The 24322-nt window shown below is 44.0% G+C and overlaps 1 protein-coding gene across 2 annotated transcripts in view; it reads right to left on the bottom strand.

Moving 5' to 3' along the window:
* LOC122807290 (host cell factor 1-like) overlaps positions 1 to 24322 on the bottom strand; it is a 3131707-nt gene that overhangs the window by 2684546 nt on the left and 422839 nt on the right. For both annotated transcript variants that reach the window (XM_044078414.1, XM_044078415.1), the window contains exon 3: positions 3289 to 3449. In XM_044078414.1, coding sequence (XP_043934349.1) covers positions 3289 to 3449 — 161 coding nt within the window. The remainder of the gene's footprint in view (positions 1 to 3288; positions 3450 to 24322) is intronic.

Below are 24322 nucleotides of genomic sequence, written 5' to 3'. Positions count from 1 at the left end.
TTTGGAAAGTAATCTACCCCAGGGAAATACCACACTGACAAATACATCCCTAAGACCTGTTTGAAATTTGGGAACTTATGTGGACAGTGACCTTGATTTTGATCAACATACGCCCATTGCTGTAAGAAAGTCTTTCTATATTGCAGGTGTCATTGCTCCCCTTTACTTAGCTCTCATTAGGCCAGTCATTGAATATAATGCCCCCTTTGGCATGCATCTGTCCAGACACATGCAGCAACTGAAATGCTCACAGAGATACATTACTAAAAAGGATACAAGGCCTAAACAACATGTCCTACATGAACCATCTCAAAGCCGTTACTATACTTGGAACGCTGCAGACTGCTAAGAAGAGACCTGTGTCTGCCTTACAAGGCATCCTCTGACCCACTGCTGACAGATTTACAGCACATCAGCAAGTCAAGTGGCATCAGAAATACTTTGTCTAGGGATCTAAACCTCTTCTGCAACATCAGCAGAATGGTTTGGAAAGACAAGTTTATCTTGCAGAGGATACTGCTGCTCTGGAAAAGACTCCCTATTCACATAAAACAAAGTTCATTCCTGTCCATATTCACACATAACTTAGTTCTACTGATGGAAAATAGAAAGTTTACCCCAGGACTGCTCCCTGTGCTACTAATGAACGGAGGCAACCCTTAAATGCTTTACCCTGTGCATCAGTCCTCTCAAATTATCGATGTTATGATCCCAGTTAATCTCATTACAGGTAACATATAATTATTGACCGTGGGATGGAAAAGGTCAGTCTACAACCAAATGTAATAGGTTATTTTGAGCACAGAAAGGGAAACTGGCTAGGCTTAAAATGGCTCACAAGCAAGTCTAGCTTAGTATTTACCCATTAACCTTTGCAGAAGCTTATACTAACAAAATGGAATAAGCATAATCTAAGAATTACTATACTCTGCTGCACTGAGTATGTTTATCAAGTACAGCACTGTTAAGTCTATTTAATACTTCATTAACTTACGTTATTTTTTTCCAAAAACAGATCAGAGTATCTAGGAAAGGAGGTCTCAAATGAAATAGACCAATACTTCTATTTTTTGAAGAATTCCCCAACCTGGTTATTTTTTAATGTTTAAATCACTGAGTGCATAAATGCACAATCACCTCTGACTTGACACAGCTGGAACTCTAGGGTAAATGTCTGAAGGACTGCCTCTCTGTTTTTTGGGTGGAGGTGACAAACAGACTTCCTTAACCTAGTTATGTTATAGGAGGAAATCTGTGAGGTGGCATAGTCTGGATCTCCATTTAACAGGCATTAATCCAGTACAGAGATAAACAAAAAACACTTCCTGACAAATGTACAAAATGTTTAGTCAGACAATATTTTACTGCACTAGAGAATGACAGATAGGAAGGCAGAAACAAAATGCATTTGTTTAACTTAAACTAAATGAGATATGATGGTTTACCAGTTTCTCTAGCACAGCTGCTTGTCAATCCTGGGTATTAAATTCTCCCCCCCCCCCCAAAAGGAGAGATATCTATTCCAGAGGATTGTAGCCCCCCAAACATCTCCAACGCCCAGGTGAGAACTGCCCTCACTAAGGCAAAAAACACAGCATCCATGGGACCGGATGGTGTCCCCGGCTGTGTGCTTCATGAACTCAACGAGGAATTAAACCCACAGTTAGGACAGCTGTTTAATCTTAGCCTCACCTCAGGATACGTACCCAAGGAGTGGCGCACGGCGACTGTGGTCCCACTTCATAAGGGCGGTGCCTCCACAGACCCTGGAAATTACTGCCCCATTAGCTTGACAAGCCTTATCTGCAAAGCCATGGAGAGGATCATAATGGAACTCATAAATAAAGACATAGGGAACTTGCAGACTTTGGATCCAACCCAGTTTGGCTTTGTCAAAGGCAGATCCTGCCTCTTAAACTTGGTTGACTATTTTGAGACAGTCACCAAGGCCATTGATGAGGGAAAGGCAGTCCATACAGCCTACCTCGACCTGGCAAAGGCCTTCACACAATACCCCACTCAGGTATCATCGAAAAACTCATCAGCTTGAATGTAAACCCATACATCACAAGATGGGTTGCAAACTGGCTAAGCGACAGAACCCACAGGGTCAGAGTTGCTGGAGCCATGTCAGACTCAAAGCCTGTCACAAGTGGTGTCCCACAGGGCTCAGTCCTGGGTCCACTCTTGTTCGGCATCTACTTTTCTGAAGTACAAGCAAACACAGGAGGGTTATGGCTGACAAAGTTTGCAGATGACTGCAAACTGGGCCATAGTCGAAAACACATCTGACACAGATATCCTCCAGAAGGGCCTCACAGAAACGGATAACTGGTGCCAGAGCCATGGCCTGAAGTTAAACGCCAAAAATGCATAGTCATACCCTTCGGGAAAAACAAGGTTACCCCTAGCTACCATATAGATGGCAATCCACTGAGCACAGAAAAGTCATCAGGGATCTGGGGACCCAAGTTGACAGTAGCCTTTCGTTTGACACTCATGTTGCTAAAGTAGTTAGGAAAACCTTCTATATCGCCCACCTGATCATGAAGGGATTCACATTTAGATCAAGGGAGGTCATCGTCCCCCTGTACTCATCACTCATTAGACCTATGATTGAGTACAATGCCCCGTTCGGAATGTATCTGACCAGACACCTGATGCAGCTTGAAAGGCCCCAAAAGTTCCTCACCAAAAGGATAAAGGGTCTCAAAAATATGTCTTATGCTGCCCGACTGAAACAACTCCAGCTCTATTCAGTCTCATACTGCTTGCTCAGAGGTGACCTGTGCCTGACATATAAGGCCATGTCAAACTGAGATTTGATGAATATGCTTCACCTCAAAAAATCTAGATCCCTCAGAACCACAAGGGCGGGAGACTTAAACCTTGACACGGTTATAAATAGAACGTGCTGGAGGGACAGATTCATCACCCAGAGACTCCCTATGCTGTGGAACAAAATCCCGGTACATGTGAGGCAGAGCACCTCGCTGGCCTTGTTCAAGAGGAATCTTGACCAATGGATGGGAGATCGCAGATATACCCCAGGGATTACCTTCAGTGTCACTGCTTGACAGAGGCACAGAAAAATGATAGGCATAGTTTTTATTCAAACTAAAGGGGTGGCGAAAGCCACATAACTATGGGCTAGGCTTATAAATGCCCTTGGGCAGATAGCCTAGTATGAACCTATGAACCTATAAGTAAAATGCCATTCAATTAAGTTCAAAATGTAACTCTTCCTCTTAACAGTGTCTAAGTAATACAATTCTGCACTGCTCTTACCTTGGAATATTATACTTGGGGTCTTCACTATCATTTGCCAATCCTCCAAACAAATAACATCTGCTGTCAACTGCAGAAAAGCTGTGACCAAGTCTAGGACAAGGAAGTGGGCCATTTCTTGGAGATTTGGGTTTTAATTTCTTCCACTCCCAACGACTTGCCTGAAAAATAATAAAAATAATATGCACTTTGAATATTTGTTAGGCAATTCTTCAAATGTACTTAAAGAAAAAGTACAGTTTTGTTAAGAACTTACCTTGAATGGAGATGTTCAAGTATGTTCACTGTTGCTATCATCATTACTGGGGACTTAATGCCAGCAGATAGCCCAACTAGCTGGCCTGACTTCCAGAGCTGTACTTCCCCCAAGGCTTGGTCAACTCCCTGGCAGATAAGGTTGTTGGTGATATGAGGGACATTAGCCAATACCATCTTCAGCTCTTTTGTGTGCTGGCAAAACCAAGAGAGAAGACTCCAGTGCCATAGTCTAAGTGGACCAGTAGGAGGCTATCCATTCCCTACTATATGTCTAATATCCTCTTCTCATGTTATTAGCTCTTTTATTGTAGCTCTTTACTATTCTACAATTTCCACTTATAACATGTGTATTATGCATTGTATACTCCTGATCCTACAGCTTTGTAAATCTTGTAAATATGTGTTTATTTTTTACATCTATAAAATGTAATGTCACTACACTATATAATTTAAATATACCTTTAGTCTTACTTTACTGTTGTTACGATGTATGTAACCTGGACTGAGCCTGCAAATGGTCAAATATGATCAGTGCTCTACCCCAATAAACAAAATTAAATAATAAAAAATAAATAAATCATTGTATCATAGGTCTACCTCAGAGGTCTTCTATCTCCTGCTCTGTGACACAAGACAAGGTAAAAGATGGGAGCTGATTGTCTATGTAGTAAGTGATGGTTTAATAAAGATGTTTCTTGTTTAAAAAAAGGGCAGGAATTGAATAATTTATGTAATAATGCTTAGGTTCCATGATATATAGTAATATATGTGAAGTATTGTGTTTGTTATATTACTGCGGTGGTGGTGCTGCGGTAGCGTTGTCACCTCACAGTAAGACGTTGTCCCGTTCGATTCTCAACTAGAGCGTCTTCCATGTGGAGGCATATGTGAATGGGGCGTGCCTTCGTTGAAGGTTGTCCGTCAGGGCTGGTAACCCGGTACGTAAAAATCCACTACCAAACATTAGCGGACCGGAGTTCCGCTGTGGCGACCCCTAACCGGGAAAAGCCGAAAGACACAAACAAACAAAATTGTGTTTGTTATATTAATAGTTTGATTACTTTTATATGAATGGAAATTTGCCTGTCACAAGTGCTAATTCAATAAAAGTGTTTGAGAGAAAAAAAAAAAACGGGAGCTTACTAAAGGGAAGGTGAAAAAGGTCAAATGGGTGTTCAACCCAACCAAGGTCAAAGGACAAGACAGACAGAAAGGAGGGAACATGGACTGCATCAGTGAATCTACTCATATGTACATTTGTACTAAGCTCCAAACATAATTTTAATGTGTTGTGCTGTTCTCTACTGGGGAGATTCCCAAAGTAGGCGTGCAGGGGGTGGTTGCCAGAAGAGAATGGAAATCAGAATAGCAAGACTTACATGACTGGCAGAGGCAAATTTCAGCTCTAAAGAAGACCCCCAGATTGTAAAGGTTTGACAATATATGCACTGAGGATCAAGTAAGCTGCTTCTAAAACAGACTTGTTGCTGATCCTTCTTAGTAATGCTGTGGTGGCTGCAGTGGTTCTTGCAGAATGAGCTTTGACAGACCCAGGATTGATTTGCCATAGGCAGAATAGCAGTAAAAAACAAAGTATGCAAGCCATTTAAAGAGTGACTGATTATTGACTGTTGTTTTCCTCCTTGCCCTTCATCAGGGACACAGAGTTGGTCTGTCCCTTAAATGTTTTAGTCTCATGTAAACAATATCTAAAGAATGTATGTTTTTCTCCTTTCTGTTTTCAGGATTAGGAAAAAAACAAAGAAATAAACGGCTTGATGCAAGGATGATTTTGTCACAACTTCTGGCATGAAAGAGGGGTTGGTGCATAGGAACACCCTGTGCCAATAGAAAACCAAAATAGGTTTCCAGCAAATCAAATCTTGTAGCTCTGAAATTCTTCTGCAGATGTGACAGCCACCAAGAACAGTGCCTTCCACAATAAAAACTGCAGGAGGGCAGACATAGCTGACTGAAAGGGGGGCTAGGGTCAGTTAATCTAAGACACAGTTCAGCTCTCATGTGAAGCGGCTTCCTTTCTTAGAAGTCTTTCAAAAACTGTGCCACTGAAGGCTTAGAGTTCAAATGGGGGGGGGGGGGGGTCTCATGGTCAGGATGGTGTAAACTACATAAACATGAACCTTTAACAAATCAAGAAATGGAATGTTTTGTTTTTTTTTAAATGATCACTACCACTAGTGCAGTAGCTGGGTCTTAGTCTCTGAATCTGGTTTCCTAGCCTCTCTCAAAAGGTTTATCATGTCCTCAGAATATGTGGACCTAGGAAGTATTAGGATTAAATCATACAAGCTGTCAGCCTTAGAGTGCCCAGATTGGGGTGAAAAAGGGACCTCTTGTTTTAAGTCAGAAGGTCTACTCTCTCAGCCAACACTTTCCACTTCTCTCTCACTACGCTGTATAGTAAAATTCTAGTACAACTGTGTAAGTAAACATATATTAGTGCTGGTCTTGTCTCTGCTGGGACATTTGTAGATATGAGCAGGACATTCAAAAATGTTAAATAAGAAGTTATGTACCTACCATAACGTTCCATGTTAGTTGTCTTCTCTCGCCTTCTTTCTTGCTTGATGGGTTCGGAGCCGATCCTCGGCTCCGACTCGGCACTTGCTTTAGCTCGAGAACTCCTTTTACCAGCTCGAGGCAGCCCCATATCCCATGATGCAAGGCGGTAAGTACCCAGATCTCGTTTGTTGACAAAGGGCAATAACACCAAGCATAAAATACTTCCCAAAGGAAGAAGAAACTTACAGATGGAAAAAGGACCAGGTCTGAATGGTCTTTAGCATAATAGTTTCTTATACAAGGTCTGTCCAGGCCAGGGGGAAGGAGGGAGGGTCGCAAGAAAGAAGGCGAGAGAAGACAACTAACATGGAACGTTATGGTAGGTACATAACTTCTTAATGTTAAGTTGTCAATCTCGCCTTCATTCTTGCTTGATGGGACCGCGTCCCTAGCACCTCTATCCTGGGTGGCTCAATGGAACAAACTCTTGAGGACTGTAGAGCCAAAACTGGCTCTGTCCCTGGAGGCCAAGTCCAATTTGTAATGGGAAACAAAAGTGTGAGGAGTGGCCCAAGTGGCCGCTGCACAAATAGTGTCCAAAGGAAGTCTAGCTTGAAAAGCTGTAGAAGTAGCTAAACTCCTAGTTGAATGTGCTTTGGGTTTTGAGCACAGCTGTTTTCCCCTGAGTATAAATTTCAGTGATGACCGAAGAAAGCCATCTGGACAAAGTCACTTTAGAAACAGGAAGGCCTTTTTTATTATCCGCATATGAAACAAAAAGTTGGTCAGATTTTCTAAATTTTTTTGTTCTGTCCAAATAATATCTAAGTTGACGGTGGACGTCAAGATAATGTAGCTTTGTTCAGCTCTATCTGAATAGTTAGGAAAAAATACAGGAGATCAATGGATTGATTCAGATTGTTCTTTGAAGCGACCTTAGGTAAAAGGATGGATTAGTTCTCAAAGATACTCTGTCTTTGTGAAAAATCAAATAGGGGGGTCGAACCGAAAGAGCATGAAGTTCAGACACCCTCCTGGCAGATGTAATAGCCACTAGAAATAAAGTTTTCCAAGAAAGATATTTCAGGGAACAAGAAACAGCTGGCTCGAAGGGGAAGAATCAAGGATGTCAGCACTAAATTTAGATCCCACTGAGGAGGAGGATTCCTGATTGGAGGCTTTAGTAGGAAAATTCCTTTCAAGAAGGCCCTGCAGAGCCTATGGGACATAATATTATGATCTGCTATCTCGACATGAAAATTAGAAATAGCAGCCAATTGAACTCTGACTGTGGAAGAAGAGGAGCCTGCATGAAAAATCTCTGCTAAGAAGTCCAGAACTGCCTGAACAGGGGCAGTAAAAGGATCAATATTTTGGGCCTTAGCCCAATAAGAGAAACGTTCCATTTGCTTGTGTAAATCCTCCTGGTAGAGGATTTTAGTGAAGCTACTATGATGTCTCTAACTGGGTTAGAGATCAAAGGAAGCCTGGCTAAGGAAGGAAGTGGAGCAACCATGCTGTGAGGTTGAGAGAAGGGATTGACCGGTGCAGCTGACCGGATTGGTGAATCAGTAGATCTGGCACTGGGTCCAGATGCCACGGCTGCACCAAAAGGTGATGATGGAGGAACGGGAACCAAACTTGTCGAGGCCAGTAAGGGGCAATGAGAATCAATTTGGCTCTCAAAGCGGTAGCTTTCTGGATCACCTGAGGGATCAGAGGAAATGGAGGAAGGCATAAAGAAGTCCCTGGGGCCAATCCTGGGTCAGAGCGTCTCTGGGGGATGGCCTGATAGAGGAAGAGGCTGAAGAAGTCTGGACATTTGCTGTTTTGGGGAGTAGCAAAAAGATCGCAACATGGACGACCCCATTCCAGAAAAATCTCTTCCGCTATAGATTGCTTGAGAGACCACTCGTGAGGCATGAGGATAGCTCTGCTCAATCTGTCCGCTATAATGTTGGTTTTCCCAGGGATATGCGTTGCTACCAGAAACCGATGAGTGGAGATCGCCCATTGCCAAAGTCTGAGCGCTTCTCGACACAAGGGGTAGGACTTGGTTCCGCCCTGTTTGTTGATATACCAAACTATGGACATGTTGTCTGTGTGGACTGCAATTGTCCCTACGGGAAGAAAGTCGTTGAGGGCTTGCAACGTTAAAAGCACTGCTCTCATCTCCAGGACATTTATGTGCAGATGGTACTCGAACGGTTGCCACGTCCCATGAACCATCCTGCCCTGATAATGACCCCCCCACCCGATCAGGGAGGCATCCGTGGTGACAGTGGCTATCGGGGACGGAGGTACAAAGCACCTGCCTTGGTGAACCTGAGACGATGTGATCCACCAAGCAAGATGTTCTTTGCATGTTTTTGTCACCAGAATCTGGTGACGCATTGGAAGTTGCTGGTATGACCACTGTGTGAACAGCATCCACTGAAGAAGGCGCATGTAAAATCGAGCCAGGGGAAGAAGTGTAATGGCCGCAGCCATGAGACCTAATACCTTCAGAATCATTCTGGCCTGTATTTTCTTGCTGGCCAGAATGATCCTGACATGAGTCTGAATGTCTGAAACTCTTTGTTCTGTAAGGGTAGCTGACATCCGAACAGTGTTTAAGTTTGCGCCTATGAAGGTAATAGACTGGCAGGGCGATAAGGATGACTTTTTGAAGTTGATTGAGATGCCCAAATGAGAACAAAGGTCTATTGTGTAATCCCTGGCTTGTATAAGCTGATGCCTGGTGGTGGCTGACAGGAGCCAGTCGTCGAGATACGGAAACACCTGGAATCCTTGACGTCTCAGGTGAGCCGTGACCACTGCCATGCATTTGGTGAACACTCTGGGGGCTGTAGTGAGACCAAAGGGCAGGGCTCTGAACTGGAAATGACTGGACCCCAGCCGAAGCGGAGAAATCTCCTGGAGCGTCTGTGAATTTTGATGTGATAGTACGCATCCTGAAGATCTATTGAGCACATCCAGTTGTCCTTCTGTAAGAAGGGCAGAATTGACTGAAGAGTGACCATTCGAATCTTGTCTTCCTGACAGACTTGTTGAGTCTGCTGAGATCCAATATTGGTCTCCAGTCTCCCGTCTTTTTGGGGACCAAAAGAATCTTGAGTAGATTCCGGGCTCTGAATGGTCTATTGTAACTGGCTGAATGGCTCTTTTTTGCAGTAGTTTTGCGATTTCTAACTCTGCAATGTCCCTTAGACCGGTGGTACATCTGGAAGGGAATTTGAGGAAAGGACTTTCCTCGAAAGGAATTATGTAACCCTTGGATATGATCGACTGTACCCATGTGTCTTGAGTGAGGGAATGCCAGGCTTCTGGGTACAGTGATAATCTTCCCCGACTGCCTCCAAGGAGGGACAGCCGGGCAACACCTCAGGGATGCTGAAAGGGCTTGTCAGAGAGGCTCCCTGTTTCCCTGGTTCTTGGACCCCTCTGCCTCTAGAGCGCGTCTGTTATTGTTACCCCTCTGCCTCTAGGGGTAAACTGACCACGTGAATCGGCGTGACTCCTTGGGATTTACGGAACCACATCTTCCCACCCTTCTGTCCTTTGGGATAAGGCCTAGAAGGGGTGGAAAAACAGACTCCAACAGCAGAAAGAGTCTTGCCGTCCTGCTCGCACCTGGTCAAGGTTTCCTTCACCTGAGGGCCAAACAAAGCTGACCCATCAAAGGGAGAATTTGTGAAGGATGCCTTAAAGGGATCCATAAAGTCACATAGCCGCATCCAGGCTTGGCGTCTAAGAGCCACACCTGTGCCTGCGGCTCTACTCGCTCCATCCGCAGCATAAGATATTAGCCGCATGGAGGAGTTAACAACGGAATTGAGGGTTCCTAGCTGCGAAGCAATCTTTTCTTGAGCCCCTGCAGCTGTAGGATCCTGAACTACCTCTCCCAGCTCCTTCAGGATATCCCTTTGGAGTCTGGTGAAGTGACATAGGTAATTCAGCGAACGCATAGCAAAGGTCGCTGAGGAAAACATCCGCTTACCGTACCTATCCATGGTCCTAGAGTCCTTATTAGGAGGATGGACGGGCACGGAAGGATCTGCAAGTTCCTTTTTGGTGGCCGCAGCCACCACCATGGCATCAGCGGGGACACCCTTGGTAAGGAATTGTTTGTCACTCGGGGCAGTGATAAATTTAGAAGGCCTCCTAGGGACTGGCTCTACAGAGTCAGGAGCTGCCCACGCCTTCGTGCAATAACCTGCATAAGGGGGTCGAAAGGCGGAGACACCCAGGAGGTGGAGGGCCGAGATCCAAACGCCTCTAGGTATACTGACTCATCCTCAGAGGGATTGTTGGTGGGCCAGTTTCCCCTCTGTTTCAGGAGTTCTAGGATGTCTGAGAAGGAGACATCCTCAGAGGGGGATCTAGGGGATCCCTGACTCATCAAAGTCAGTATCCGAAGTGACAGACTCGGGGGAGTCTACATGCTTCCTCTTACAAGTCCTCTTCCTAGGAGGATCTCCAGAAACATCAGGAGAATCCTCGGAAGAGGGGGAAATTCCCAATGGGGAAACCTGAGGTGGAGGATCTCTGGGTCCTGTAGCAAGAGAAGTGGCAGAGATGTCAACAGGTACTATAGAGGGAGGAGCTACGGGAACAGACTGCTGACTGATACCAGTGGCCAGTACACTCTTCATCACCTCGAATGCTCCCCTCCCAGGCAGGTCCGAGAGAATCCGCTCCGAAGAGCTAGGAACTCCCGGGACCACCGAAAGGGAAGTCTCCGAGGCAGACGTCGGAGCCGAGCTCACCAAGGCCGAGGCTCCAAGGGGAAGAGCGGGTTCGGACAAGGGTCCGATGCCACTCACCCCCTCGGAGGAGACCATGGAAGCCCGACCACCGAATCCCTCTAAGGAAGGTCTCGAAGAGGAGATAAGAGTAGAGGTTGAAGGAACAGAAGGGGGTATCCGTCCTCCAGCCGTAGCAGTAACCATGCCCGAAGACTCCAACTCCAAACTCTGGGGTAGAGTTGAAGGAGGAACTGTAACGGGGTGTGGACCAACAGTCGTCTGCTGAGACGGACTGTGTAACATTTGGGCCAGTACCTGTGACTTGAGTAATCTACTGACCACTCTCTCTAGGTCATGATCTGACAACCTGGATGACCTTGAAGATCGGCTCCGATGGCTCCGTTCCGATAGAAGAGGTGAAGCCGGAGCCGAAAGTATCGGCTCCAAGGAAGGAGACCTCGACCTCTTCCTGGAATGAGCCATCGGAGCCGATACTATAGATCCTGTCGGAGCCGACTCCTCGGAGCCGACAGGAAGCCTCGATGTATCGGCCCCAGCCGGAGCCGATACAGCCACCAAAGTAACGGTGTCGGAGCCGATCGGAGCCGACACCGATGCCTGTGCCACATGGGTGTCAGAACCGATCGGAGCCGACATCGAAGTAGACAATACAGATTCGGCACCGATAGCCATCGGTGCCGAAAGCTTTGTCAAGCCAGAATCGGCTCCAGCCGGAGCCGATCTCGACTCAGCGAAGTCGGAGCCGAGGCCGCAGGCTTAGATACAGAAGCCTGGGCCTTGGCAGGTTTTGTTGATTTTGGTGGAGCCGACTTAGCCGGAGAGCCCTCCGGCTTAAGAAGGCCCCTAAGAATCAACTTATTACGTCTCTCCTGCAGGACTCTCTGGCTGAAGGAGTGACAAATAGCACAGGAGTCCTGCAGGTGAAGAGGGCCCAGACAATACAGGCAAGAAGTGTGACCGTCTGTCAGAGACATCTTCTGACAGCACGAGTCACACTTCTTAAAACCTGAGACCCTCTCCTTTGACATGGTGCCGAAACACAACACACACACACACCAGTCAAAATTAACTTAAACAAAATACCAAGAGGTATTCTATAAAACACCAACACACACACCCTAACAGGGGGGGGATGGGATAGGGAAAAAATTGACTAACAAAAATTTAAAGGAGACAGGGAATTTCTGTCAGAAAGGGGAGAAAAATAAACTTAAACTATCAATAAACGTGTTTTAGACTAAAAAGGGGCTTAAATATCACAAATGTGAACAACTTACCAGGAGCTGGTAAAAAGAAGACCACCCAAGCGAAGCGGCAAACGAGATCTGGATACTTACCACCTTGCATCATGGGATATGGGGCTGCCTCGAGCTGGTAAAAGGAGTTCTCGAGCTAAAGCAAGTGCCGAGTCGGAGCCGAGGATCGGCTCCGAACCCATCAAGCAAGAATGAAGGCGAGATTGACAACTTAACATCAGAAGTTATGTACTTACCATAACGTTCCATGTGAGTTGTTTATCTCTCCTTTATTCTCACTAATGGGTTCGGAGCTGATCCTCGGCTCCAACACTGCCGATAGCAAGCTCAAGGTTTGCCAGTAGCTCGAGACCAAGCCCCTTATCCCACAATACACTGCTGGAATTACCTCAGATCTTGTTTGCTGCAAATAACAGTATATACATATATATACAACATATACATACCCTCTTATATATATATATATATATATATATATACACACACACACACACGAAGAACACTTCCCAAAGGGGAAGAAGAAATATTGAATAACCAGGATGGTACTAGCCTCTAAGTCAACAGTCAACCAGGAGGGGGAAGGAGGGAGGGACATGAGAATAAAGGCGAGATAAACAACTCACATGGAACGTTATGGTAAGTACATAACTTCTATATGTGAAGTTGTTAAATCTTGCCATTTATTCTCACTGATGGGTAGCATCCCTAGCACCCTCAACCTTGGGTGGCTCATGGGAGTATGTTCTTCAGTACCGTAGAACCAAAGGAAGACCTGTCCCTTGAAGCCCTATCTACTTTGTAATGTGTGATAAAGGTATGAGGCTTAGACCAAGTGGCTGCAGCACAAATATTGTCAAGGGGCAATTTAGCTTGAAAAGCAGAAGAGGTAGAGACAGCTCTGGTAGAATGAGGTTTTGGTTTGTGCGTTAAAGGCATGCTCGCATTCTCATAAACAAAGGATATACAATCGGATAACCATTTAGATAAAGTTGTTTTAGCCACTGGATTGCCTTTTCTTGCTTCTGAGAAGGATACAAAAAGTTGGTCTGATTTCCTAATATCCTTAGTTCTGTCAAAATAAAATATGAGCTGTCTGTGAACATCAAGTTTGTGCAGCATATATTCCAATTTGCTAGAGTGGTTGGGGAAAAAGACTGGCAGTTCAATGACCTGACTGATATATGACTCAGAAAAGACTTTAGGTAAAATGAGGGGTTTGTTCTGAGAGATACTCTATCAGCATGGAAGATCATGCAAGGTGATCTGATAGATAATGCTTGAAGTTCTGACACTCTGCAGGCAGACGTAATGGCCACAAGAAATATTGTTTTCCAAGATAAAAATTTTAAATCACAAGAAGATGCTGGTTCAAAAGGGGGAAGAATAATTTGAGACAGCATAAGGTTTAAATTCCAGGGAGAAAAGGGAATTTTGATCGGAGGTCTCAATATGAAGAACGCCTTTAAGGAAGGTTTTAGATAATTTATGGCTCATAATATATGAGCCACCAAGACCAAGGTGAAATTTTGAGATAGCAGCTAACTGAACTCGAACTGTAGCAGCTGCTGCCCCTTCCTTAAAAATTTTTGTTAGAAATTCTAAAATCAAAGATAGCGGAGCTCGGAAATGGTCAATGTTCTGCGCGTTGGCCCAAATTGAGAACATTTTCCATTTACTGCCATATAATTTCCTGGTAGATGGCTTGTGAGAAGACAAGAGAATCTGTCTTGTATCTTCTGAAACTGAATGAAGCCTGGCAATTAGGGGAAGTGGATTAGCCAAGCAGTCAGTTTCAGGGATTGCAGAGAAGGATGAAGATCCCCTGACGGGTGAGTCAGAAGGTCTGGAACTGGGTCCACGATCCATGGATCTTCCAACAGATGATGGTGCAGAAACGGAAACCAAATCTGTCGAGGCCAGTAGGGGGCTATGAGTATAACAGTCCTTCCCAGCGATTTTGCTTTCTGTAAAAATCTGGGTATTAATGGGAAGGGTGGAAATGCATAAAGGAAACCCACGGGACAATCGTGTAAAAGTGCATCTCTCGGGGGATGACAGGGAGGTGGTATTAGGGCAAAGTAGCTTCTGCATTTTGAATTGATGTGGCTGGCAAAAAGGTTGCAGCAAGGCTGGCCCCATTTGTGGAAAATCAACTCCGCAACCTGTTGTTTGAGAGACCACTCGTGAGGGAGTAATATTGCCCTGCTTAGCTTGTCCGCTATCACGTTGGATTTCCCCGGGATTTGCGTTGCTAACAGAAAGCGCTGGGATGACACAGCCCATTGCCAGACCCTGAGGGCTTCTCGACAAAGGGGGTAAGACTTGGTTCCGCCCTGCTTGTTCACGTACCAGACTACTGACATGTTGTCGGTCTGAATTGCAATAGTCCCTAGAGGGAGAGAGTCCTGAAAGTACTGCCAATGCCAGAAGTACCGCTCTCAACTCTAGAACATTGATGTGCAGATGTGATTCTTGATCTGTCCATGTGCCTTGGGTAGTCTTTCCCTGCCAATGCCCCCCCCCACCCTATCAGGGAAGCGTCCGTGGTCACAGTGGCTACTGGGGGGGGGGGGGCAAAGGGTCTTCCAATTGTGACATGAAGAGATGTCAACCACCACCGAAGGTCTCTCCTGCAAGAATCCGTGATAAGAAACATGTGGTGCATTGGTAGTTTCTGGTAAGACCACTGAGCGAAGAGGAGCCATTGAAGAATTCGCATATGCATCCTTACGAGTGGTATAGCCAGGATTCCTGCCGCCATCAAACCTAGTACTTTCAATACCTCCGCTGCTCTAGCTTTGTTCTTTTACACCAGTGAGCTGACGTTTTGGCGGAGAAGAGAGACTCTTTCGATAGGGAGATGTAGACTGGTAGTTGAGGTATCTGACTTTGCTCCTATAAAACCGGTATGCTGAGATGGCGATAAGGCAGACTTTTCAAAGTTGATTGTAATGCCTAACTGATGGCAGAGTGTCAGAGTGTATTGTGTTGCCTGAGTCAATTGATGCCTGGTGGTAGCAGTGAGGAGCCAGTCGTCTAGGTATGGAAACACCTGGAATCCTAGACGCCTCAGGTGAGCTGTGACCACTGCCATGCATTTGGTGAACACTCTGGGGGCTGTAGTGAGACCAAAGGGCGGGGCTCGAAACTGGCAGTGACTGGCTAACAGCCGGAAGCACAGATGATCTCTGGAGCGTCTGTTCATCTTTATGTGATTGTACGCGTCCTTGAGATCTATGGAACACATCCAATCACCTTTCACTAAGAAGGGAAGAATGGACTGAAGCGTGACCATTCGGGACGTCACTTTCTTTACAAACTGGTTGAGTCTGTTGAGGTCCAAGACAAGTCTCCAGTCCCCTGTTTTCTTTCGTACCAAAAAGGATCTTGAGTAAGTTCCAAATCCGACTTGGTCTGCTGGGACTGGTTGGATGACTCTTTTTCTAGCAATCTGCGGACCTCTACGATTGCTTGTTCCCTGAGATTGGGTGGAACATCTGGGATTTATTCTTTATAGGAATGGGAGGGTTAAAGAACAGTATGAAATATCCTCTGGAAATGATGCTTTGTACCCAAGTATCCGATGTTATGTTTAGCCAGGCTTCTGGGTACAAAGACAAGCAACCCCCGACTGCCTCCAGAGCCGAACAGTCGGGCCCCCTTTCAGGGGCGCTGGTAGGACTGACCGGAGAACTGACCCCATCACCCTGTTGCTGCGGACCCCCTCTGTCAGGGGGGCGGCGTCTTCCGTTATAATCCCCCTCCTCTGCCTCTACAGGGGGTTTCTCCACGTGTGTCCTGAAAGGCTGCCTAAGTTTTTCGGAACCACCCCCCCCCCCCTAGGGCCGAGTAGGGGTGGAAAAACAGACCCCAACGGCAGAGAAGGTCTTGCCTTCCTGCTCACACCTGGTTAAAGTTTCCTTTACTTTGGGCCCAAACAGTGATGAGCCATCGAATGGGGAATTAATAAAGGAAGACGCATCCAGGCTTGTCTTCGAAGAACAATGCCCAAATTAGCGGCTCTACTCGAACCATTAGCTGCATAGGATATGAGACGCATGGACGAGTTCACCACTGAGTTTAGGGTAGCGAGCTGGGAGATGATTTTGTCGGCCACTCCTGCAGCTACCGTACCCTGGAGAGTATCTCCTAGCTCTTTCAGGAGATCTCTCTGTAGTCTTGTAAAATGGGTTAAGTACTTCAGTGATCGCAGAGAAAAAGTCGCTGAACTAAACATGCACTTCCCATAACTATCCATAACCCCAGAATCTCTGTTAGGGGGATGGATAGAAGATGATGTCTCAGATACTTCCTTTTTGGTGGCTGCAGCTACCACCATGGCATCAACAGGCACTCCTTTTGTCAAAAATGGCTTGTCCACTGGGGCAGATATGAATTTATTGGGTCTACGAGGGACAGGTTCCATGGCCTCCGGTGACTCCCACACCTTACAAGAGATCAGTTCAATGAGCTCGTCGTAAGGTGGAGACACCCAAGAAGTGGAAGGTTGTCACCCAAAAGCCTTCAATAGCACAGACTCATCTGACCTCAGTAGGGGTCTTGGACTGCCAATCGTTCCTCTGACTAAGGATCTCTAGTATCTCTGCAAAGGAGAAATCCTCAGAGGGGGATCGAGGGGACACATCTAAGTCCATGTCAGATGTCAAAGACTCCTGTGGGGAGTCTAAGTGCCTCCTCTTGCACAGTCTCTTCCTGGGCACCTCCTCAGTGGGGGGATCTGGGGAGGTCTCAGAAGAGCAGGGGACGCCCTGTGGGGGTACTTGAGGCTCAGGGTTTCTACGCTTAGAAGGATCGGTAGATGAAGAAGCAGACACAGGAGCTTGAGCGGAGAAGGAAAGCTGAACCGATGCTGACGTTGTCTTTGGAGACAAAATTCTCCTCATAGCATCGAAGGCACCATGGCTCCGACGAGAAGGAGTGGACGGACCCGAGAGTACCATCTGAACCTCCCGCACTGAAACCCTGGGCTCCGAACCCGAGGTAGGAGCTGAGCTCATCCGATCCGAAGCCCCGAGAGGAAGAGTTGGCACCGACAAGTCGGTGCGATTATCCTCCCCGGACCAGACAGGAGCACGTCAGCTCCTAGAGCCCTTGGTTGGCGCCGAGGACATCTGAGTAGATGGAGCCAATAACACCGGTACGGGTATCGGCTCCAAGGGTTCGACCACCATCGGTTCAATTTCCTTCGGCTCCGAGAGTCCAGTACGGCTCGGAGGAGGAGTAGACAAGTCCGGTTCCATGGTCTTCAGTACCGATGAGCTGGTCAGGGCCAACAACAATTTGGCAAGTCCTGGTGCCTGTAAAAGCTTCTGTACTAGCCGATCCATGTCCAAATCTGAAAGGCTGATTGAAGACTTAGCTGAATGCACCGAAGGTGCTGACTGGAGCAAAGGTGAAGAAGGAATTTCAGAGACCGGCTCCAATACTGAGAGCTGGCTCCGAATCAATGGTACACTCGGTTCCAATGACTGTGGAACCGATGACTCTCCTCCTGAAATCTTAGCCTTTTTTGAGACCTTATCTGAAGACTTGGATTTTGAAGATTTGGAGGACGTACTAGCCCCCTCATGGCTACTCAAAACTTCCGGAAAAGATTGCTGTAGCAATCCCCTGTCTATAAGTTTCCTCCTCCTCTCCAAGAGGACTCTTGAAGAAAAGGAGTGGCAAATGCTACAGGTGCCTTGGAGGTGTTTAGCCCCCAGACAGTAGACACATTGAATGTGTCCGTCAGTGATGGAATTTTCTGCCCACAATCTGGGCATTTTTTGAATCCCGATTTGGGATGGGATTTCTCCCTATCATCTGACATACTTAAGAGAAAAAACAGTAAATTAGATCCACAAACAACTAAGCCCAATCCGGACACAATCTATAATAGTATTTTGTATATATACAAATATAGATACAAATATAGGGCTAAGATGCCCACAGAAAAAGCCTATTATAAGGATTAATAGTAGAGAAAAAAGGGCTAAAAGCCCACACAAACTAAGAAGCCAACAAGGCCCTAACTTTTAAACTATTTAAACTATCTAAGTATTTAACTAGAGAGTAAATATAATAGTACTAACAAACACTATATATTTTAAACAAAAAAGAAAACTTTTTTATAGACTTGCTGTTAATTAGTTTCTAAAATGGTCCAAGCTAACTGGATCACCGAGATCTCTCTTGCCGCGGCAAACTAGATCGGAGGTAATTCCAGCAGTGCATTGTAGGATAAGGGGCTTGGTCTCGAGCTACTGGCAAACCTTGAGCTTGCTATCGGCCGTGTCGGAGCCGAAGATCGGCTCCGAACCCATCAGTGAGAATAAATGGCGAGATTTAACAACTTCACATCCACAGTTTTCCTCTTATTAAACTGAACAAACTTAATTTTGGCCACAACACTGTCCAAGTGATTCCAATTTTACCTAAAGAATACAATATTCCATGTCCACACTAACAACCTCGCATCATCACTTGGCACCTTGAACACTGGACTGACACAGGGTTCAATTCTGGATCCCATTCTGTTTTCATTATTTATTAATAATCTTACAGATTCCCTCTCATCCTTTGATGTCATACTGTATGTAGATGGCATTTCCTATTACAAACCAGTAAATGTCCCTCTGATCTCTAGAACAAACTACAACCGCCCTTTTCTGTTTTTTATTTCTCCAAATATTTTTGGTTTCTAATACCATGATGGGAATGGTCCCCATTCCTAAGTCAAAGTACGATTAAAGTTCATGAAATTAGTATTGTTGCAATCTTTGATGTCAGCCAGAAGTGCTCTTTGCAGCACCTGGAATGTGCCTAGTAATGACTCCTCCTGCAATTCGCACGGAGCTACATGTACTGGTAACATATCTAAATACGATTGTAGATTCTTTTTATAAGACCCATTGCTCCTACAACTAAGGGGACTGTCTGGGTATCTTTCTTCCACATTGCTCTCATTTCTGCCTACAAATCCCGACATTTTTATGACTTTGTGTCTCTCTGTACACAAGACACTGTAATCACTGGGTGAAGCGATTTCAGTGATCAGTGTTACTTTTGCCTTCTTTTCATGGACCACTATATCTGGCTTTCTCACATCTGCCTTTTGAACTGTTGGTAATGGGTGATCCCACGTGATGTAGACTTCATCATTTTTTATGATGCTTTGTGGCTCATGTTTCCAGTGTTTTTCAGCAACTTCACAGGTTCATAGGTTGGTACTAGGCTATCGGCCCTAGGACCTATACAAGCCTAGCCATAACAATCCCCTGGCTATTTCTTCCCAGATTATTTATTTCCCTGGTCCCCTGTCTAGCAGGGCGACTGACGTGATATCACCCCCAGGGTGAATTTCCTATCTCCCATCCAATCATCAAGGTTACTTTTGAAACGGATCAAAGAGGCGCTCAGCTTGACATGTATGGGCAGTCTATTCCAGAGTATGGGGAGTCTCTGGGTCAGGAACCTATCCCTCCAGCATGTTTTATTCATTGTGATGACCAGGTTTATAATATTATAATGTTTGCATAATCCCCAGTGCAACAATCTTGCCACATTATTATGCCTTTCAGTATACAGTCCTTCTGCCATTAGTATGTCACAACCAGCAATAAGGTATTTGTTTGACCGTTTCCAATCCTGTTTTACCAAACCTACATTTACCTGTTACTCGCACATGTTCAATGGACTTTGTAAACAAACTTGTACGTAGCCCACTGTCTTGGACTGCCAATATTAACCTTTCATCGCTTGATTTGAAGTCACCTCTCCTTAACCATACCTGCATTCAATCCTGACCAACATGAGGTTCTTTCAGGAGTTTTCTGTACTTGCAACTATATTTATGCATTTTCCACATTTCTTGCCTTCTCATCTGATCCTTCATCTTACATTCTTTTTTTTGTTTTTTGGCACATTCAGTTGCTGCCTGATTTTTTATCTACTTCTGGTTTGATATCCATTCACATTTAAAGCCAATATGCTTCTGCTAGACTAAGCAGGGAAGTCATCTTAGATTTACTCTCATCGTATTTCAAAATTTTCACTACATTTGCGTCTTGTTAGGTCAGCAGATATGTCTGCAGTCCCACAATTGCAGATCTATACATGTGATCAGTTTCAAGGAGGCCCATACCTCCTTCAGAATGGGGAATATATTATCTTGGTATGCACTGATTTTTATAAATCATCTGATGAGCATGAAGCATCCTTCTTGTTTTCCTGTCTAATCTATCCAACACATTTTGGGGCTTGTCAGTCACTCCAAAACTGTAAGTTAGGACAGGAACAGCAAATTGGTTTATAGCTTGAATTTTGCTCCTAGATGTCAATGCTGTTTTCAGAATTAATTTAAGTCTTCTAAAATATTCCTTACTAAGTGCTATTCACATTTGTTCATGTTTTATTGTTGATCCTTCATCAGTTCCCAAATATTTATAAACTCCCTCTTGCTCAACTTCTTTTATATCACATTCTTGTCCAAAACTGATGTTTTCTTGGTGCTGCAGCTTTCCTGCATTACAGGTTGCTTTTGCAGATTTATCAAGACCAAATGACATTCTTATATCATCTGAAAAAGCTTTGAATACTTGTAGTTGTGCTTTTAGTTCCTCATCTGATGAGCTATACAGTTTTAAATCATTGCCAAAGAGAAGATGAGAAGTCTTTACACTGTGTTGTTTACTAGGAGCTAAATTATAGCCACAGCCTAATCTGTTGGAAGTAGACAGCTTAATGGGTTAAGGGCAAAACAGAGCAGCGGTGACGGGGAGTCGCCCTGGAATATCCTCCTTTTAATTTTTATCCCTAGAATACTAACTTGTCCTTTATCATAGCTTAATTGCAAAGTGGTTTGCCACTGTTTCATGGTCACTGTAATGGAATCGATTTATGTAGGGTGTATCTTATACATTTTTAAGCACTCTTTTTATCCATGAATGTGGGATACTGTCAAATGCTTTTTTGTAGTCAGTGCATGCTATACTTAGATTCTTCCCCTTTTTACAGTTCTCCACTATGACTATATTTAACAACAAATTATCCTTTGTTCCATATGACTTTCTTTTATTGCCCTTTTGTTCTATTGCCATAATTGAGTTTTCTTCTAAATGACTATAAACTGCTGGCATCAACTCTAGTGTATAGTTTATACGTCATCGGAAGGCAAGTTATTGGTCTATAATTTTTATGGTAGCTTGCAGGTTCACACTTATGTAGGAGCATTGTTTTTCCTGTTGTTAACCAGGCTGGTGTCTGTTCAGGGTGCACATATAACGTGCAAAGATGTTAATACTTTTAACCAGAAGTTAGGTACTGCAACTGGGCTTGGGGTTTTCCATTTAGAAGCTTTTCTTAACTTTATTTCAATCTCTCTGGCAGTTACTTCATCCCATTTCATAACTTGTACTTTTAAACTTCTTAGTCTATCTATTTAGCATCTTTGTTATGTTTCACAGGATCTTCAAAAATACTTCCACAAAATGTATCCATTTCTTCTTTTTTGGGTGGTCTTTCAATTCCTTTTACCTTGTTTCCCCAATTCTCTATAAAACTTTTTAAGCTATGTAACTGGGCTGATTATAATAGATCATAGAAAATAAAATGTGCATATTTGCTCTCCTTGCCAACAGCAGATCTCATCATTGTAACCCCTTCCAATGTCTAAAATGGCTTTCAGTCACCAAAAAGTCAACTTATTTCCTAGGTACTCCTATTTACAAAATACCAAAGAGTGGCTATTGCATACCTTTGAGACAAACTATCCATCCACCACCAGGTTTACTCCTTAAGAAAAACCAAAGGAGAATGCTATCACATTAAGCAGAGCTCCACATAACATCTACTAGAGAACATGCCTTCTACTGACTAGACCTGGCATTACTGAGCAAACGCCAATCTGAAATAAAAGGCCTGAAATATCTCAATGAGTTCAAAAAGGCCTTCATCAAACACTTGCACAAGGAAACTAAGTGTAAGTGCTTTAGAGACAATGCCATCAAACAGTGCACTGCTTCCAGCAAGATATCACAGTGAAATGCTGAATTGTAACAGCATGCCATCTCCAACATGACAGTCTTTCCCTGCTTGTTATCTTAAATGCTGTTCTGTTTGATTCCTGAAATGTTGAAATTCAAAATGGTCTTTATGTACACACTATTGATATCATAAACAACTTTGATGTTCCTGTTAACTCTGTCTCTGCAATGTTTTTTTTTGGTACACAAGACTCTCCGACAAGCATAACAACCTGCAACAAGCTTATGTTTGTTGCAAGACTTTTTAAACATATTTGATTTTGCATTTGTTCTTATGTATTGTATGTTTCTTGAATAGTCACATTGTTTGCTTTTGTTTCTGTACTTTCAGGTTGTGGATGAAAAAGGTCTTCAGACCAGCCCACCTACTTGGTTACCAAGTAGTAAATAAATAAATAAATAAATAAATAAATAAATAAACAAACAAATTAATGAATTAAATACCGCAACAATATATGTTTTGTTAGATAACTGTTGTAGTAGGCTAAGCTATTTGGGGTCCCACCTTCACCAACTAGTCAACTTTCAAAGTTAATGGGCACCTTCTACATGTTCTACCAGGAACTTGAGCAGAGCTCAATACAAAGAAACGAGTAAGAAAAGCTCCCAAGCTTTTTTCTGTAAGAAGGGAGGCAATAGCCTTACAAGAAAAAAAAATGCTAGGAAACGTAACACAAAAGTCGCTATATAAACATACACACCCTGGCTATACAAAAAAAAAATCACCAACAGAAGCAGGGCTTGAGGGAGGGAATGGCTATTGCAACACTGATCTACCAGAACATCTACTGCTAATGTAAATTTACTTACACAACTGCGCTATGTTCAGCATTAGATCACTGTTGCAGTAGCCTAAGCCATTTGAGTAGATTACCATAGACACCAAAAATGGAGAAGAAAGAAGTTAATAATCCAGAAACCCCTAGAGAATGGCTCTAAAAAAAGTCTGTTCTGGTCCTGGAAATGGAATTTAGTTTGTAATGCTTTACAAAAGTACATACACAGAACCAAACTGCTGCCTCTAGAATACTCTTACCCCTTTCCAGAAAGCCACTGAAGAATGAAAACCCTTGTGGAGCAGGCCCATAAACCATGCCTGGAAGTGGCTTACTATGGCAAGTATAAAAAAAAAAAGCAATTGGATGAGACAGCAATTAGGAAACAGTCTGCTTTGACAGACATTGCCCTTTCCTCCTACCTTCCTAGGAGAGAAACAGCTGATAAGCTTTCCTGAAGTTTCAAATATTGTCTAGGTAGTATATGGTATGCCTGTGAACATCCAGAGTGTGAAGAATCTTTTCTCACTTGTTCTTGAGTTCAGCAAAGACAGGTAGATTAATACTCTGGCTTAAAGTAAACTCTGAGACCACTTTAGTCATAAAAAGGGTGACTTCTCAAAGAAACCTTGTCCTTGTGGAAAAGGAGATAGGGTTGACTTACCATAAGAGCATGTAACTCAGATTATCTCCTAGCAGAAGTCAAAGTAACGAGTAAATCAGTTTTCCATATTAAGAACCCCAATATAGCTAGATGACCTGGTTCAATAGAAAAAAAAGAGCAAACTTTTCAAGCACAAATTTAAGATTCCATGGAGGAGCCACCTCTTTTCTAGGCAGATGAATACATAAAATAATACCCCTTTCAAAAAACTGCTGGACTTGAGAACAGGTAAAAAGGGAGGGGGATCCAATGGCAGACAAGCTAAAATGGCTAACAAATGAACCTTGACCGAGGACAATGAAAGGCAAAAAGACAATAACTCCCACAAATAATCAATAACCAGAGGCAGCCAGGCCTTAAAAGAGACCTGGTTCTTGGAATAGCACCAACTAGAAAATCTTGTCCACTTACACATTTATGGACTTCTAAGTAGAATTTTTTTTTAGCCAACTTCAATAACTGCTGTACATCCTCGGAAAAAATGGTGCCTAAAAGGTATCACACTTCTAACATCCAAGAAGTTAAATGAAGAGCTTATAGGTTAGGGTGCATCACACAACCTCTGTCTTGTGTGAATAAATCTAGTCTGTGGCAAAGCCTGTGGTAATTGTCCTTGGCCACTTTCAAAAGAAGGGAGAATCATTATTGCCTGGGCCAAAAGAGTCACTATCACAATCTTTGGGAGTCCTTTAGAACCTTTTTAAGAACCCTGGCTATTAGCGTAAAGGCATACAGGAACATTCCT

Source organism: Protopterus annectens, chromosome 7.part0 (genome assembly GCF_019279795.1).
Source record: "Protopterus annectens isolate FY-2018-M chromosome 7.part0, PAN1.0, whole genome shotgun sequence".
Taxonomy (NCBI): domain Eukaryota; kingdom Metazoa; phylum Chordata; order Ceratodontiformes; family Protopteridae; genus Protopterus; species Protopterus annectens.
This window is presented reverse-complemented; position numbering and strand designations above follow the sequence as displayed.